Genomic DNA, 17,149 nt, shown 5'->3' with positions numbered 1-17,149 from the left:
ATTTTTTCAGTTGATGGAACAGTAAGAAAAAAAAATTGTAGTCAGATGTCAGCAAACTTGATAAATTTTTTTATTTTTAAAATCTTATTCATTGGAAGGAGTAATTTGTTGACATTTTATTGCCCTTGCAACACAGTTATTCAGTCAAATTAATAGTAAGTATAGTTAATGAACTTTTGTTTGAGAGCTTCCAGTATCGCTCATAATATGACTTAATATGTTCATAGATATATTTGCTGAAATTGATCGGTGACATAAATCTAGGTATGTAAACGTTGTATGTGAGAGTATAATTGCAGCTCAGACAAGCTCCTTTAGAGAGGGAAATGAGAGCAATTGTGGTCACTCACATTTTTGGGCTTCCCTTATGCTAAAAACTAAAAATCAAAGTAGCTGTACTGAGATTCTAGGAGAAACCTTCAGTAGTATAGTGAGCCAAACGGATTATAGTGACTGAGTTATACTAATATTGCAATTTCCAGGTCCTTACCTTCTGTGGAAATTGTTAAGAATTCAGTCATTATGAAGCCATCATGATTTGAATATGTAAATGTAGAAATATATTATTTTTATATTGCGGAGTGAGCAGTCAACAATTTAAAGTTGCTATAACATGGTAAAGATGAATGTGTTTCTACATATCTAGTGGTATAACAGTTTTCAAAAGAAGATTTGAAAGCTTATTTCACTTGCTCCTTTTTTTAAGAATTATATATTTATTATGTATGCAGTGTTCTGCCTGCATGTATGCCAGCAGGCCAGAAGAGGGCACCAGATCTCATTACAGATGGTTGTGAGCCACCATGTGGTTACTGAGAATTGAACTCAGGACCCCTGGAAGAGCAGCCTGTGCTTTTAACCTCTGAGCCATCTCTCCAACCCATTCTTTCTACTTTTCTTGGTAAGATAGTTAGTTTTGAAATTTTGTACAGGTTTCTGTTTTCAACTGGGAGCCTGCCCTCCTTCAGGTTTCTTTGATTTATTAACTCAGTGTCCCTAAGTTAGCACTCTGCTAGTAAATTGTTGAAACGGTCATAGTTTATAGCCTTGGAGTTAAAAAAAAAATAAAAGTTTTTAAGTCTGTATGACTTTGTTTTCAACTCATTCCCACCACTCACTGCTGTGTAACTGGATAGTTTACTTCACAGTGATGAAATCTGTTTTCTAATCTGCATCACTAGAGTAGTGGTAGTTCTGAGTTGGGAGGTTTTGCAGTGATTATAAGCCTAACTAAGATAAGGGCTATGGCTCTGAGTCCTGACTTCAGTTCCCAGCTAAAGAGAATAGGTACTACCTGCACAGCATCTTTGCATACAGGCCCCTTATACTATCTGCCTAACTTTTTTTTAAGAGAGAGAGAGAATATAAACGAATAAATTTAAAAGTCTGTGAGCAGCCAGGTGTGCTGGCTCCACCTTTAATCCCAGCACTGAGGAGGCAGAGGCAGCTGGATCTTTGTGAGTTGGGCCTACATAGAACAACCAGTCCTACATAGAAACTATGTCTCAAAACACAAACAAACTCAATGAAACTACACATATAAGAAAAGGAATAACCACTACTGATGTCTTAAATGACAGTGATACATGCTATGAGAAAAGCTGATGGCTTTGTCTCACTTTTCAAAATAAGTATTATCCCCATTATTAAGTATGTTTATTGTAAAATTGATAGAACTTAAATGTTGTTTCCAGATAAATTATAAAACATTTTCTTTTAAGGAATGTGTAACTTGGGCAAAAAAGGTGACTCAACAATTAAAAGCAGGTATTTCTTTTATAGAAGACCCAAGTTCAGTTCCCAGCATTGAGGTCAGGTGACATTAATTCCAGCTCTAGAGGATTTGACACTCCCTTCTGGCCTCTACAGGCACCTGATTCGTAAACACACACACTTTAAAATTAAATTACATCTTCATTGTTTAACCTTCATCAGAGAAGTTTCTTGCAGATGGGATTTAGCACAGAGATCCACAACTGGACAATGTGCAGTGAGAGACCATGAAGCACTCAGCTCTAAATGGAGGGTCTTCATCAGATCCTACCCTTGAGGCTCGGGGATCAATGCCAAAAGGGGGGCAGAAAATTTTTAAAGCTAGAAGTGATAAGTGGCTCATGACAGTCTTCTAGACAGAATAGGGTTGGTGCACATAGATTTCAGAGACTGACATCATACACAAATTGAAGCCAGACAAAATCCCAACAGAGAGAAGGGGAAGTAGGCATGGACTCCCAGCCCTCACCACGAAGCTGTTTACAGTTGATACCTGTTGGGAGAGAGCAAATCAGTTTTTCCATCGTAGTGACACTGGGTATATTAACCACACTCAGGGGTAGGTCCCAAGCTCAGGAGTAGTTGACTAACACAAAATGGTCTCCATTGATTTTAATTGTTTTGGTTTAGTGTTTTGTTTTGTTTTGTTTTGTTTTTTTAAGGAGGGGTCTTTATTTTGTTTTCTGGGGTTGTTGGTTGTTTTATTCTGTTCTTTTTGTTTGGGGAGAGAGTAAAAAACATGAAGTTGGGTAGGTAGTGAGGTGGGGAGGATCTGGGAAAAGAACTTGGGGAGGGGAAAGAATATGATCAAAATATATTGTATGAAAAAAATTTTAGATACTTTAAAAATGTAATAATTAAAAAATCTTTAAAAGAATGTATAAGTCAGGCTTGCCCTTTTAAATGGTACTTTAGTTTTAGAGAAATCAGTATTTAAAGAAATAGAAGTCAGGGCTACTGTTAACTGTGATAAAACACCATAACCAAAGGCAAGTTGAGAAGGAAAGGGTTTATTTGACTTATACATCCACATCATAGTCCATAACTGAAAGAAGTCAGGGCAGGAACCTGGAGGTAGGAGCTGGTGCAGAGGCTGTGGCGGGATGCTGCTTACTGACTTGCTGCGTATGGCTTTCTCATTCTATGTTCTTTTTTATTGTCTATTTTTAAATTGTTTTTATTGCGTTATATATTTTTCTCTGCTTCCCTCCCTTCCTCCTCCCTCTACTTCTACCCTCTCCCATGATCCCTTTGTTCCGGGTTTACTCAGGAGGTCTTGTCTTTTCCTGTTTTCCATGTAGATTGGATCCATGTATGTCACTGTATTCTTATAGAACCCAGGACCACCAACTCAGGGACGTCGCTACCCACACCCCTATCAATCACTAATTAAGAAAATGCCATATGGGCTTTCCTGCAGCCCCATCTTATGGAGGCATTTTTCTTAACTGCTGTTCCTTCCTCTCAGATGACTTTAGTTTGTGTTGTATTGACATAAAACTTTTCAGCACAGAAACAGAAGGTAAAAGATTCAGAGTTTAGTCATGTCTTTGTAACACAAACAGGTTACACTTTCTGACTGTTATACTCCCCTTATCTCTAAGGGAGAGATTACACCACCATATTTTCTAGTAAGTCTGAGGGTCAGGCAAATAATGCCCAAAGAAAGAAAGATAGTAGATAGATGATTTTTTAAGAGTGTCAGACAGATACAATGGTGCATTCCTTTAATACTAACACTGGGGAGGCAGAGGTAGGCAGATCCCTGTGAGTTCAGAGCCAGCCTGGTTTACATAGTAAGTCCCAGACAGATTGGAAAACCACAAAAAACGAAGACACCTTATTTGTGAAATGCTTTTATATTTTACAATATTTTATATTGATCATATCATCTGAACTTCATTTAAGCTGACTACAAATGGTACAGGGCAAGATACATTGAATAACTACCTAAAATTAATAAAACATCATGAACTTAATAGTCTGATCTAATCCCACCACCATTTTGTCGCACTCATTTCTAGACATTTCTAGAAATTTCTCGATCTTTCAGAGCTCCATTTTTCCCCGCATGAAATTCAAGTATATGATAATATGATTCTTTCCTCTAGGGATGCAGCCATTTGTCTTTATGATTCTAGCTTTATAATCCAGAGCCATATTTCTACTGTAGAGTAGGTGCTTTAGACTTGTTTATGTCAGCTTGAAGCACTAGTCCGCAATTAAGTTTGGAAGAATGCTTTTGCCCTAGTACACTCTTGGATGTTCTTGTGCTTCCTCCTTCTCTGTTGCTCTCCCTCACTATCCTCTCCCCTCCCACTCTCTTTTCTCTTCCCCCTTCCATATTTGTGGTGTGCTTGGAGGGGGGTGTGTGTCTTGGTACTCAGACACACTCTTCACACACAATAAGTTGGTTTCATTCTTTTTTTTTTTTTGGTAATTGTTCTAATCATACATATTAATATCCTTCCTCATCTGAGATTTGGCTTTCTGCAGTTCCATTTACACTCAAATTTGGTCAAAAAATACTAAGTAGAAAATTGTAGAAACCATTGACTCATAAATTTTAAATAACTTTTATTACAAAATGGGATTATACTGGTTTTATTTTGTTTCTAATTACTATTCATCTATTTTGGTTATTGGCTTAGAAAATACACACACACACATGTAACACGAGGGGGCCGGCTTGTTGGGGTTTCCGTCCCGCCCGGTACCCCACAGCCGGCAAATCCCAAAGAGAAATCACACACAGGACTCCAAAAGGTTATAAACTGATTGGCCCATTAGGTCAGGCTTTTTATTAGTCCTTGTAACTTATATTACTCCATTATCATTATCTATGTTAGCCATAATGGCTCAGTACCTTTTCCAGCTGGACGGGTTACATGCTGTCTCTTCGGTGGTCTTCACAGGAATGGCTGAGGAATCTCCCTGCTTCCCAGAATTCTCCTGTTCTCATTGCATCACCTCTACTTCCTGTCTGGTTTTCCCGCCTATACTGCCTGCCTGGCCAATCAGCGTTTTATTAAAATATGATTGACAGAATACAGACAATTCTCCCGCATCACACACACACACACACACACACACACACACACACACACACACACACATATACAACATTATTACTATCCAGTGTTTCAAGTACCTGTGCAACATCTTGAGAGATATTCACTGTGGATCAGGGGGACTTATGTATATAATAATACTATAATTGACTTCCTGCAAGAACCTAAGACTGTAGAGGAGGAAAGTTAGCCGTTAATTTCATTATTGAATGAGGTCTTTCCAGTTTGCAATACAACAGAGTATTGAGTCTTAAATTATTGAATCAGTAGTATTATCTGACCAGTTATTTTTTTATGAGTAATCTTAAATAAAATAGCATCTATGCAGTTATCTGGATTAAATTTTTTGGTAATTGTATACTGCACTTGATTGAAGTTCCTTTATTATATTGCTTTCTAGATTTATAACTTCAGGTTTATAAAGTTGCAAAATGTACAAGGATGTTTCATCCTTTTACCTAGCTCCTCTAGTTGTTAATACTTGCACTTAATTATATCCACTTTATAATTTCTCTTAACTATATATTATCATCATCACTGTTATTAGTTAGTTCTGTAAATTTTTGTTATTTAGTATACCAGCAGTCACTAACAGATACTTTATTGATGATGAAATAGATCAGTAGAATGAACTTTTCTTTACCTGTTACTGTTAAATAGTCCAGTTCATTCCTGGCTTGCCAGTTCCTTTTTCTAGACTATCTTTGCCATTGTACTACCCTTTCCCCATCCGCTAAATGATTTACAGGGTTTTCTTGTCCAAATTGAAACATACAGTGCCATATGTGTTAATAAATAATAATAGATGAGCATGTATGTAATTTCCTACTGTTTATATTTCCTTTATATTACTTCCGGGACTCTCATATAGTCCTCTCTTGGGTAAAGAGTTTGAATATTCATTGAGGTTACTATAGTCAAATATGACAGAATAACTATGAAATAGAGATCTTGGACTAGCTCTTGACAAAAAGTGTCTTTTGAAGTGAGATATAGGAATTGAGTTTTTCTTTTCCCACCTAAAATAATAAGAAAACAGAAAACAGGGACTACCTTGGCCAACATACAACCTTGAAAAACTTAACAGGGTAAGAGGTAATGTGGAATGAGAGACCTTGCTTACAAGGAAGCAACAAGCACTCAAAAGAAAGTGTGAAATTTATTTTATTTATTTAGTGCAACTTGTAAAACTAGTTTATTTTCTATAGCTACATTTTCTGCCTTCTGTCAGAAGCATCCTTCCCTTTATCTTTGCTGCTTGTGCTATGATACTCTATCTGTCTGTAGTGTGTATATATCTTCAGGTCACGCATTGTGTCCCTGCCTTCTTTCCCGGTACTATAAATTGAAAAAATTATAAAATACTATTTCAACAAATACCATGTTTTATCTTGATAGAAAATTTTAAGTTGGTATATAATTTATATACCTGTAAATGTCTTCATTTCCTTCCTACTGCTATCACTTAGATATTTTACCATTACCTTAGGTACCTGAACTTGAAGTAATCAGATCATATTTGCCACTTGAACTTTATGTCTGTAAACTCTTATTTCAAATGACCTTTTATGACATTTTTCTTTTTTATAATTATGTGTTTAATAATAAAATATAATACGATAAAACGAATTCATAGAGCTGGTCAAAAAAAAAAAAACAAGGAAAAGAGCCCAAGATGGCAGAAAGATCAGACCCATTCATTCACTCACTCAGATACCCCATAAAAACACTAAACTGGAAGCCATAATGTATACACAGAGGACCTGGTGTGCAGACTCTGCAGGCCCTTTGAGTTCATGTGAGCTTTGCTCATGCTGATCTAGAGGGCTTTGTTTTCATGGTATCCTCCATTCCTTCTGGCTCTTACTCTCTTTCTGTCTGTCTCACCTTCTGTCAGAATCTCTGAGCCCCGAGGGAGAGATTTGATGGAAATACCCCATTTAACACTGAGTGTTCCAAGATCTCTGACTCTCTGTTATGTCATGACGTATTTTAAATCAATAGGGTTTCTTATGTCATGATAGATTTATCTATCAGGTGCTAGTTTGATTTAAATTTGTAATTAATTTTTAGTACAAATATTCATGTTTTTTTCTTCTAGTTTCATGTTTCTAGAGATTTCCCTTCAGATATGGTACTCTAAATTTTACCTATATCTATAGGCAACTTATTCTGCATTGTTTGTTTTAAGTAATTATAAGATTTTGTTGTTGTTTGTACATATTTCAATATTATAAATTATTAGAATAAAAAAGCATCTACAATGATGATGAATTGTTGCTGACAAGTAATATTGTAGTAATTATTAAAAAAATTATGGGAATTAGGTTTCCTTAAATACCTACCCATTGCATGATTGATACAGATAAGTAGAGGGAACCAGGTGGCTTTCTTTCCATAGTGGTTGAAGAACATAATTTCTTCTTTAACTTTAAAATGCCTTTTCTTCTCTAAAATCCTTAGGCAGAACCCAGTGAAGCTCTATCATGAGTATGGTAAAAATGGTCAGCCTCAGTAGTCTCATTATGCCACTGAGAAGTGAGTCGTTTCAACTGTCTGTAAAATCTCAGATGTCTCTAAGTTTTGCTTAGTAATAGTTTACAGGTAGAATCTTTATCATGTTTAATGTCACTAAATTGTCAAAGACAGACAACTTATATAGGGTTGAACATGTAGGAGTTCACATCATCTTTGTAGATAATGAAATACTACCAATTTATTTTGAACCATTCTTATACGTCTAGTTCAATCTGAAACTGTTGTACTTACCCATTTTATTATATGATATGTGCTCATAAGTAGTTGACTGACAATAGTGTATCATTTGGATTCTGTTTGTATCTCAGGCTGTTTATGAGCTTGAGATTCTCCATCTCAGCCTTACATGAGGAGACACGTGCTTGCACTGTGTCTGTGTCACTGGCTCAAATATTCACATTTTAAAGTAACCTACACAAAGTTGGGCATGGTGGTTTATGCTTGTAATTCTAGCATTTGGAAGGCTGAGGCAAGAGCATTGCTTTGAGTTTGAGGCCAGCCAGGGCTACATAAATCTAATCTTGGGCTATACTGTGCGACATTGCCTCAAAACAACAAAAATTTAAATTTAAGTACATAAATAAAAAGCCAATTTATTTATTTAGAAGAAAACTGTTTTGTGATATATATTGCTTCTATACAACTTTGCTGTGTAGTTTTGTTTTTTTCCAAAATCAGGGTTTCTCTGTAGCCCTGACTGCCCTTGCCTTGAACTCAGAGATCCCGCTGCCTCTGTCTTCCAAATGCTGGAATTAAAGGTGTTCGCCATCACCACCTGGCTGCTGTGTAATTCTTTAGGGAATTAATTGCCACACCAACTCCAGTGTCGTCTGGGTGATATGACATACGTCATTATGCTGGACAGGAGCTACATGTCCTATGGAACTAGGCTTCCTGGGGGTCAATGGCAGATAGCCCGGTATTAGCCACCGCTGAGGCATAGACGGGTTTCTCGATTAGCTGGCTTTGTACAACCTTTTTTAATAATGATATTCTATATATCTACAAGACAAGGATTATCTCTTTAGGAACAGCTCTGGGATAGGGAAGCGCAGTATGGGAATGTATAAGACTACAGCAGAACCTTTGTCATACACGGGGTGTATGATGAGCAAGGGAAGAGATGGGTTAATGTTGGTGGACAAAGAGTGTTATAGTATGCTTTGAACTTTATGGATAGGCTTGCTAGATCCCAACCTCCATGGTGTCTGCTACATAAGAAGGTACAAAAAAGTATATTTCAGAGGAGAGCCGCCGCCATGAAGCTGGCAGGTCAGACATGCTGAATCTTTCCCGAAGCTTCTCAGTTTCAGGAGGTCCCATTTATTCACTGTTGCTCCAGTTGAAGAGCAGAAGGAGGGAGAAGATGATCAAGGAAGTCTGGACTGCGAGGGGTTGGTCCACCCACTGAGACAGGGTGCCTGTTCGAATGGGAGCTCCCCAAATCCAGCTGGACTGGGAATGAATGAGAATGCAATCAAACCAGACTCTCTGAATGTGGCTGCCAATGGGGGCTGACTGAGAAGCCATTGATAAAGGCACTGGGACTTGTTTCTACTGCATGTACTGGCTTTTTGGGACCCTAGTCTATATGGATGCAAAGCTTCCTAGTCCTGGATGTAGGGGGGGGGGGCCTTTGACTTCCCACAGGTCAGGGGTACCCTGCTGTCTCTTAAGGAGGGAGGGGGGAGGGAGAAGGGTGAGTGGGGGAGCGGAAGGGGAATGGGAGGAGGGGAAGAAGTGTAAATTTTTTAATGGAAAAATTTTTTTAAAAAATCACATACACACACAAAGTATATTTCAGCAGGTGCGGAGAACTGATTAGACATATTTGGTCACTAGATGAGATAAAGAAAGGGTTAGAAAGAGGAAGGGCCATGATAGCAATGAGACAGAAACTTTCTATTCATAAGATGAGACCACTTGTCTGAGGTTTACATTCCCAAAGACAAGATTTCCTCTTCTAAGGATGTTTTATGTCTAACACCTGTCCCTGATAATATGCTTTTCTTAATATCGCTGATGTGACTAAAATAAGCTTTCGTACTGTGCCAACCAATGATAGTTGACCTTCTGATTTGTTCTTTGTTTGAATATTATAAAATGAAAACATGAATTCAGTAAAATCGCAAAAGATTCCAACCACTCTCCTGTGTGTTGTCTGTCTGTCATTCACAAACCTTGTGCCTTCCTGTGTACCAAGACCCTGCTTCTCCCACGGTCTGAGTGGCTCCCCTGAGCCGGTCCGTGGCAATTAATATTAGCATGTAAGCATCTCTCTGAAAGTTTGTTTAAAGGACAGTTGTTGTTTATTTGATTTAGCACTCTTACAAAGAAATCTTAAATATTCTGAAAAAATGTTGAAATATAAAAAGAATTGATCATTTCTGATATATTTTTCACTTGATAGTTAATTTTGTTCCTTAGTATCATCTATGTAAAAAAAAAAAACACTTAACAAGAAACCAGGTTGATGGTATTTTTTTTCCTTTCATTTCAAAGTTAAATTGATGCTCATTGTTCTGCTTGTTTTATTTGCTATAGCAAATTATTTTGTGGATAGTCTAGAATAACAGCAAGGAGCAGGAATTTCAGCCCAAAATAATCTAGGGCTTAACATAGAAAAATATTCTAATTTTCCTCAAATTTGTTACTGATTTCTCAGTGTGCTAGATAGTATGTTGTTTGTTTGAGGAGATTCTATTTTTCATTTGGCAGATTTTTTTTTCTAGGTAGATAAAATGATTGGAATCTTTGTGGGATCCTTGGAAAAAATAACTGGATTTCCTTGCAAAGTAGTTTTGTTTTGTTTGTTTTACTAAAGAATGCTACTTGGGTTAGAGAAGATTGTGGTGAGGTTCTTTACCAATCTTAAATTTGCACCTGTTTTCATAGCAGTAGACTCTTAGGGGCTGGAGAGATGGCTCTATTGTTAAAAGTACATTCCATGCAAGACTGGGAACAGAGTTCAGATCCCCAGATCCCATGAAAATTGTGGTGGGTGTACATCCTGCCTGTAATTCGGGCCCTCTGAAATTCATAGGCAGAAAAAGAGATGTGGAGGAAGGACCCCTAGAACAGGCTTGGTAGCTGTAGACAGGCCACAGCAGTGAGCATAGTGAGAACATGAGAATGAGGTAGAACAGCAGTGGAGGATGATTCCAGACACTAGCTTCAGGCCTCCACATGCATGTGCTCACACATGTGTCACTCATGCAACGTGTATATAAACACATTCAAGAAAATAGAAAAAGGGAAACTGAATAATACCATCTTATTTCTCAAAAACAAACCTAGTTAGACATGTTCCTATCCTATTTTCTCTCACTTGGCTGTACTGCTTAATGTATCTCACCTGAATGTGTTATTTTACATGTGGAAGGCTCAAATAAAACAGTGACTTTAGAAATAGCAAGTCAGTGAAATCCAGTGCCTGTGAGATTGCATCAGAAGTATCACAAGTTCAAGCTGAAACTGGACTAAAGAACAATATCCTGCCTTAAAAAAACAAACATAATTAGCAGTCAGTCTTTGTTAAGCTGTTAGTATTTGGAGCATGATAATGTAGCTTGTTGGGTTTTTTGTTACACTAACACCTTACAATTCTTTCTTCACAGGCAAACCCCCCTCCAGTGCTGGTCAACACAGACAGCTTGGAGACACCAACTTATGTAAGTTCTGTCCCATCACCAGATTTAACTAATTTTGCCTTTTTTTGTTGTTGAAGTTGCTGTAGTCAATTTAAGACTTTCTGCCACTGCAAACCTGATGATGATGGTACACACTTGTAGTTCTGGCCTTTGGTTAAGCAGGAGTTCAAGGACAGCCTGGGTTGCATAGTAAGTTTAAGGCTAGCCTGGGGTACATGAGAGCCCATCTCAAAAAAAAAATTGTTTCTACTAGTATACAGTATATCTATAATTGGTAGTAAATAAAGCCATACTATTTTGTTTTGGCCGAGTTACTATAGTAAATGAAACAATACTACCTTGTTTTAGGATTTACACAAAACAGAAATGGTAAAATTAAAAATTTATGTTTAAATTTTGAATTTATTAATAACTTTCACTAAATGTTTTTACATACTCAATAATTTAGAAGATGGGTTATGTTTATTTTAATTTCATGTGTATGAGTATTTGACTGGATGCATGACTCTGCATCCTATGTGTGCAGTGCCCATGGAGGCCAGAGGGTGCCAGATCCCCCTGGGGCTGGAATTACAGATAGTTGCCTCCATGGGAAATGAACCTAAGGTCTTCTGGAAGGGTAGTCAGTGATCTTTGAAGGGGGGTAGGCTGAGACAGGGTTTCTCTGTGTAACAGCTCTACCTGTCCTGTTCCAGAACCAGCTCTATATACTCAGCTGGCCTCGAGCTCACAGAGATCTGCCTGCCTCTGCCTCCTAAGTGCTGGGATTAAAGGCGTGCACCACCACCACCCGACAGAGAGCCAGTGTTGTTAACTGCTGAGCCATCTCTCTAGCCCAACTCACAATAGTTTTGCGTAGTTACTTACATAATGCTTATCATGCTAATTTTAGAATTTTAATTACATGATCAGTTTTTTAATAAGCTGGATTGTATATATATAAATAATTGGTTTTAACTCTAATTTTAAATTGATTAATTCTTTTTCTCTAAACTTACTTTCTTAAATAGCCAGAGCAATAGTATAATTTAGTACTTTTCATTTGAAAGAAAAATGGCTTTGGAAGCAAATAGCTTATTTGGTACCTGTGCATAGAAGTAGTACTAATATTTCAGTTGGGCTCGTTTTTAATAGTGTGCCATTTTTATAGACTTAAGAAATCCTTTTACCTATATTTTAAAAATCCGTAGTTAATTTTCAGACTGTTCACTCTGTATTTGTATAAATATTGGTGTGGTATATTTGGAGATTTTGAAAAAGACTTGATGACCAACTCAAAAGAGCTGTTCATCATTTTTTGAAAGTCTTCCTTTCTTCAGTGTTACCTCTCATGGTGATAGTGAATACTTGAACTTTGCACTTTAGAGACTGTTTCTAACATTTCTATCTTTGGTGGGGAGGCAGAGGTAGGATGGATGTGTGCATACATGGAAACCAGAAGACAGTTTGCAGAATTGGAAGAGTCATTTTATCCCTTTTTCTATAAGGGTTCAGGTCGTTGAACACGGGCCATCAGCCTTGGCAGCAAGTGTTTACCTACTGAATCATCTCTCTAGCCCAGATATTTGTGCTTTTGTTAATATGAATTCTTGGCACACTTTCTTTGGTTATTTTTCTTGAAGTATGTTTTTTAAGCGTATAATCAGTGATTATTTTTATTTTAAACTCTTTTAGCAAGTAGACTATAAAATCTAACAGAAAGTTACAGTATCATAAAGAAAATAAATGCTGTAGGAGAGTCTTCCATTAATATCTCTCAGCAGTCTGAGAATTATTACAAGTAGGCACTGTAAAGGCAAAATTTTCTCTGTCCTTTTTTTGTAAAGGTATAGGGAAGAAACAATCTTTTAAATCGATAACTATAAGAGGGCATCCTTTAGGTAATAGAGAAGGCAAAGGAATAGAGGGCCCATTGGCTGAATCACCTTATTAGCAGCTCTTAGATCTGTTACCATTCTCCGTTCTCTTGATTTCTTTTTAACAACAAATACAGGAGATTCCAAGGGCTGGTTGATTCTTCAGTATGCCAAGCATCTAGCTGCTCCTGTACCAGCTGTTCTAAAACCTTCCGTTTCTCTATTGTTAAAGGTCATTGCTTTAACCCATGCAAGTTTGTCTGTCAACCATTTTAAAGGTAGGACTGTTGGTCCTTTGAAGTAGCAGCTGTTGTGCCCTGTTCTTGTACAACCTGAATGGTCGGTGACTCTTTATAAAACCTTGTAATATTTTCCCCAGAAACATAAGTTAATTTATGGTTTGTTTCTAAGATTGGAGGGATGTTAATATAAGTATTTCTTTGCTGTTAGAAAGAAATCACATCCCAACAAATTCATTGCTATGTTAGCCACATAAGATTTTATTCTTCTCTGTTTTTCTGGTCCTATGCATTCAACCCATCTCACGTTCTTCTTTACCTGACATGAAGCTCCAATCCCTAAAAACAAGAAGAGGCCAGTTTGGATGCCAAGATTCTGATGAAATTATTGCCCTATCCACACCTGTATCTATCAGACCTTCAGTGACAGCATCATTTATTCATATTTTTAATTCTGGTCTTAGTTCATTTATAGAAGTTTGCCAAAATACTTACTTTATGGTTTCTCCTGAGTTTTTGTTCTCTTTCCTATAGCTGTTCTGTTAAACAAAGCAGTATGGTTTCTTACAATAGGCATTAGGTTCTTTAATTGCTCTGGGAAGGAATATCCTTTACAGTGGCAGGAAATGACTAAACCAGATTTGGAAACTCAATTTCCTGACAGCAGAGGATTACCTTGAATATTCCTCATTGACCTACATTCATCAGTCCAATGTCTGCCTTAGCCACACCATCTGCACAATCTAGAAGGGAGGAGCATTCTGAATGGATTATTCTTAGAAAAAACTTTGTTTTTTAGGAATGCCCTGTGTATAATCCCTTTTAAGGTGACCTTGTTTGCCAAAATTACAACATTTGACATTTTGATTTTTCCTCAAACTTCTGGAAATCACCTCTCCTATCCATGTATGCATGCATCATGGTCATGAGATTCAGTATTAATTTATATCTTAAATCCATTCCTCCAAAGGTTCTGACCTTGTCTTTAACAGCCTAATTATCTTTTTACATAAAGAATTGGCATTTTCAAAAGCCAGAAGTTCAATTATTATTTGTCTAGCTTCTGAATTTAGCATTATTCTATTTACTGCTGATGTCAGTCTTTGTAAGAAATGTGTGAAGGTTTCTTTTGGGCCCTGTATGACTTTAGTAAATGATTCCAACTTCTTTCCTACTTCTTCAGTGCTGTTCTAAGCATACAAAGCAGCTGCTTGGCATAAAGTCAGTATGTGACCATCATATAGAGATTGCCTTTCTATAGTAGCATTGTTTTCTTCTCTAAGAATTTGATCTTGGGAAATTTCCATACCTCTAGCTTTACTCTGTTGTTCCATTGTCTTAGCCTCTTCTCTGAACCAGCTTCTCCATTGTAATTGTGGATCAGGCTCTAAAACAGCTTTAACCAACTCTATACAGTCATTAGGAATAATTCTGTTACAGACTGACCACAAGTTTAACATTTACTTCACAAAAGGTGAATGCATGCCGTATGAGTCTATTGCTTCCTTGAATCTCCTTAAATCTAGCATTAGCACACAGGTTACCATTTTAAGGTTGGTTGTTTGAAAACCTTAGGCTATTCTTCTGTATTCTTAAAATGCAACATTGAAATTGGTTCTACATTAAATTCTTCTGTCTGGATTTGAATGTCTCTGTGATCTGTTTTATTAGGTTTTTCTAAGGCATGTATCTTTGTAAAAGGAGCAGCCAGGCTAATTCCCGCCACCCCGGCTCCCAGCCGCCTGGCTAGCTAGCTTATACCCCAAAATAACAACACACAAATTGTATTCATTTAAACATTGCCTGGCCCATTATATCTAGCCTCTTCTGGGCTAACTCTCACGTCTTGCTTTAACCCATATCTAATAATCTGTGTATCACCATGGGGTCATGGCTTACCGGGAAGATTCTAACCCACGTCCATCTCAGGCCTGAGCTTCTTGGCATCTGCCTGACTCTGCTTTCTTTCTCCCAGCATTCTGTTCTGTCTACTCCACCCACCTAAGGGCTGACCTATCAAAAGGCTAAGGCAGCTTCTTTATTTAACCAATAAAAGTAACATATAGAAAGAAGGCCCACCTACTCCATCCATATTGTGGCACTCAGATTAAAGAACTTCTTATAGTGATAAAACAAAAATTATAAGTCTGATAATGTTTACAATTGACATTACCCAAATCCCATCTAAATTAGTTATCCTCTTTTTTAATTTTTTCCTGTTTTCAAACTGTCTAGTATATTATCATACAGAGACCCAAATTCCTCCTTTGTAATTTTTTCCCCCATATTTTAGTTTGGGGGAAAACTCTCTTGACTAATTCCTCCCTTTAAGAGTTCCCACTTGTCTTTCCAAATCTGCCTACAGTGTAGATGAAGATGTGAGGTTTATTGCTGCTGCATAAAGCCTGACTGGTTTTCAAGGCAGCAGCCCAAGAAAGGGGTTCAGGGAGAGGCCACCTGGAGAGAAAAAAAAGCCTAGCCAGTAGGGTGGTGACTCTGGCTGCATGTAGTTTGAGCCTGTGCTGGTGACTGTAAAGCCACAGTACAATACCTTTTTCATGAATTCATGCCCCAAATGTCAGGTGCCAAACGTACTAAGAATATTAAAAACCCAGAAGTAGATATTTGGTTCAACCTGAAGATCAGGTCAGGAAAGCAAAGCAGCCAGGCACTGGCTCTTACCTCTTCCTCAGACTAAAGAATGGTAATCCTGTCTCCTCTACCCATCCAGCCTCTGTGACTAACTGGTATGGCTGCTGGGATTAAAAGTGTGTGCCACCACTGTCTGGCCTGCGTGGCTGACTAGTGTGACTGCTTTGTACTGATCTTCAGGCAGACTTTATTTATTAAAATACAAATAATATACCACTATATTAGATAGTAGCTATTTTTGTAGTTTTAGCTCCTAAATTTAGAAATTAATGCATTTTGATTTCATTTTCATAGGGTGTAGATAAGGCTAAACTTTCATTCTTTTCATGTGAATATAGAGTTTGCTTGTCATGATTTGTTGAAGATTCTTTTCTTATTGAATAATTTTAGCTCCTGTTTTTAAAAAAAAATCTCAGTTACTTAAAAACAGTATGTAAGTTTCTCTTAGTACCTTTCAGTGAAGTTTTATCATTTTTAGTATGTAAGTTATACACGTCTTATTGGTAGTAAATAAAAACACTATAAATTTTAGATGGTGATGTTTTATCCTGTAGCTTTGCTGAACCATTATTAGTGCCAATATTTTGTGTAGATTTCTTTGGATTTTCTGTAATCTAGATCCTGTTATCTGCAGATACAGTTTTGCTTGTTCTTTGCCAGTTCAGGTGCTCTTATTTCTTGACTTATTTCCCTGATTTGAATCTTCACTACTATATTTAATGCAAATACTGAGGCCAAACATCTTTATTCTTTCTTGGAAATAAACTCTCAGTTTTTAAGTATGATGTATTAAACTCTGTTTTAAGTACAAATTGGCACAACCTCACTGACATTGAACTTGACTGTCTTTCCATTCATCCATGTTCTGTCCTCAGTAGCAAGAAAAAAAATTATGCTACTGAGATGGCTTTTGGGTAAAAGTCCTTGCCTCAAAACTCCAGAGATCTGAGTTTGATTCCCAGGGCTGAGATCACTGACTCCCTACAAGTCCTCTGACCTCCATGATAGCCACACATACACAAACCCAAAATGTAAAATTTTTAAGATAAAAATAGTAAAATGATTAATATAAGGCAGAATTAAGGACAATAAAATGCAGATTTCTGCAGTTCCATTAAAAAATTGTTGAAATCATTTTTATCTTTTCTGTTACTATTTTATTACAAAACAAATTCTTTTTTATTAGATTTAAAAAAAAAATACCAACCCAAATTCCCAATCCTTCCCCTCCTCCCAACCCCTCCCCACACCCTCCCATCCCACCCCCCCTTACAATCCTAAGAAAGGGTAAGGCACTTTGCTTTGTGGAAGGTCCAAGGCCCTCCCTACTACATCTATGCTGAGCAAGGTATCCATCCAAAGAGAATAGA

The 17,149-nt window shown here is 37.2% G+C and overlaps 1 protein-coding gene across 24 annotated transcripts in view; it reads left to right on the top strand.

The window, feature by feature from the left end:
- The window catches only part of Dlg1 (discs large MAGUK scaffold protein 1), a 194,116-nt gene that overhangs the window by 97,327 nt on the left and 79,640 nt on the right, over positions 1 to 17,149 (top strand). For all 24 annotated transcript variants that reach the window (XM_048453979.3, XM_085685425.2, XM_085685424.2 and 21 more), the window contains one exon: positions 11,000 to 11,053. In XM_048453979.3, coding sequence (XP_048309936.2) covers positions 11,000 to 11,053 — 54 coding nt within the window. The remainder of the gene's footprint in view (positions 1 to 10,999; positions 11,054 to 17,149) is intronic.

The sequence above is a fragment of the Myodes glareolus genome, chromosome 2 (assembly GCF_982192425.1).
Source record: "Myodes glareolus chromosome 2, mMyoGla1.1, whole genome shotgun sequence".
Classification (NCBI taxonomy): domain Eukaryota; kingdom Metazoa; phylum Chordata; class Mammalia; order Rodentia; family Cricetidae; genus Myodes; species Myodes glareolus.
Note: the sequence above shows the minus strand (reverse complement) of the source record. Positions and strands in the feature narration are given on the sequence as shown.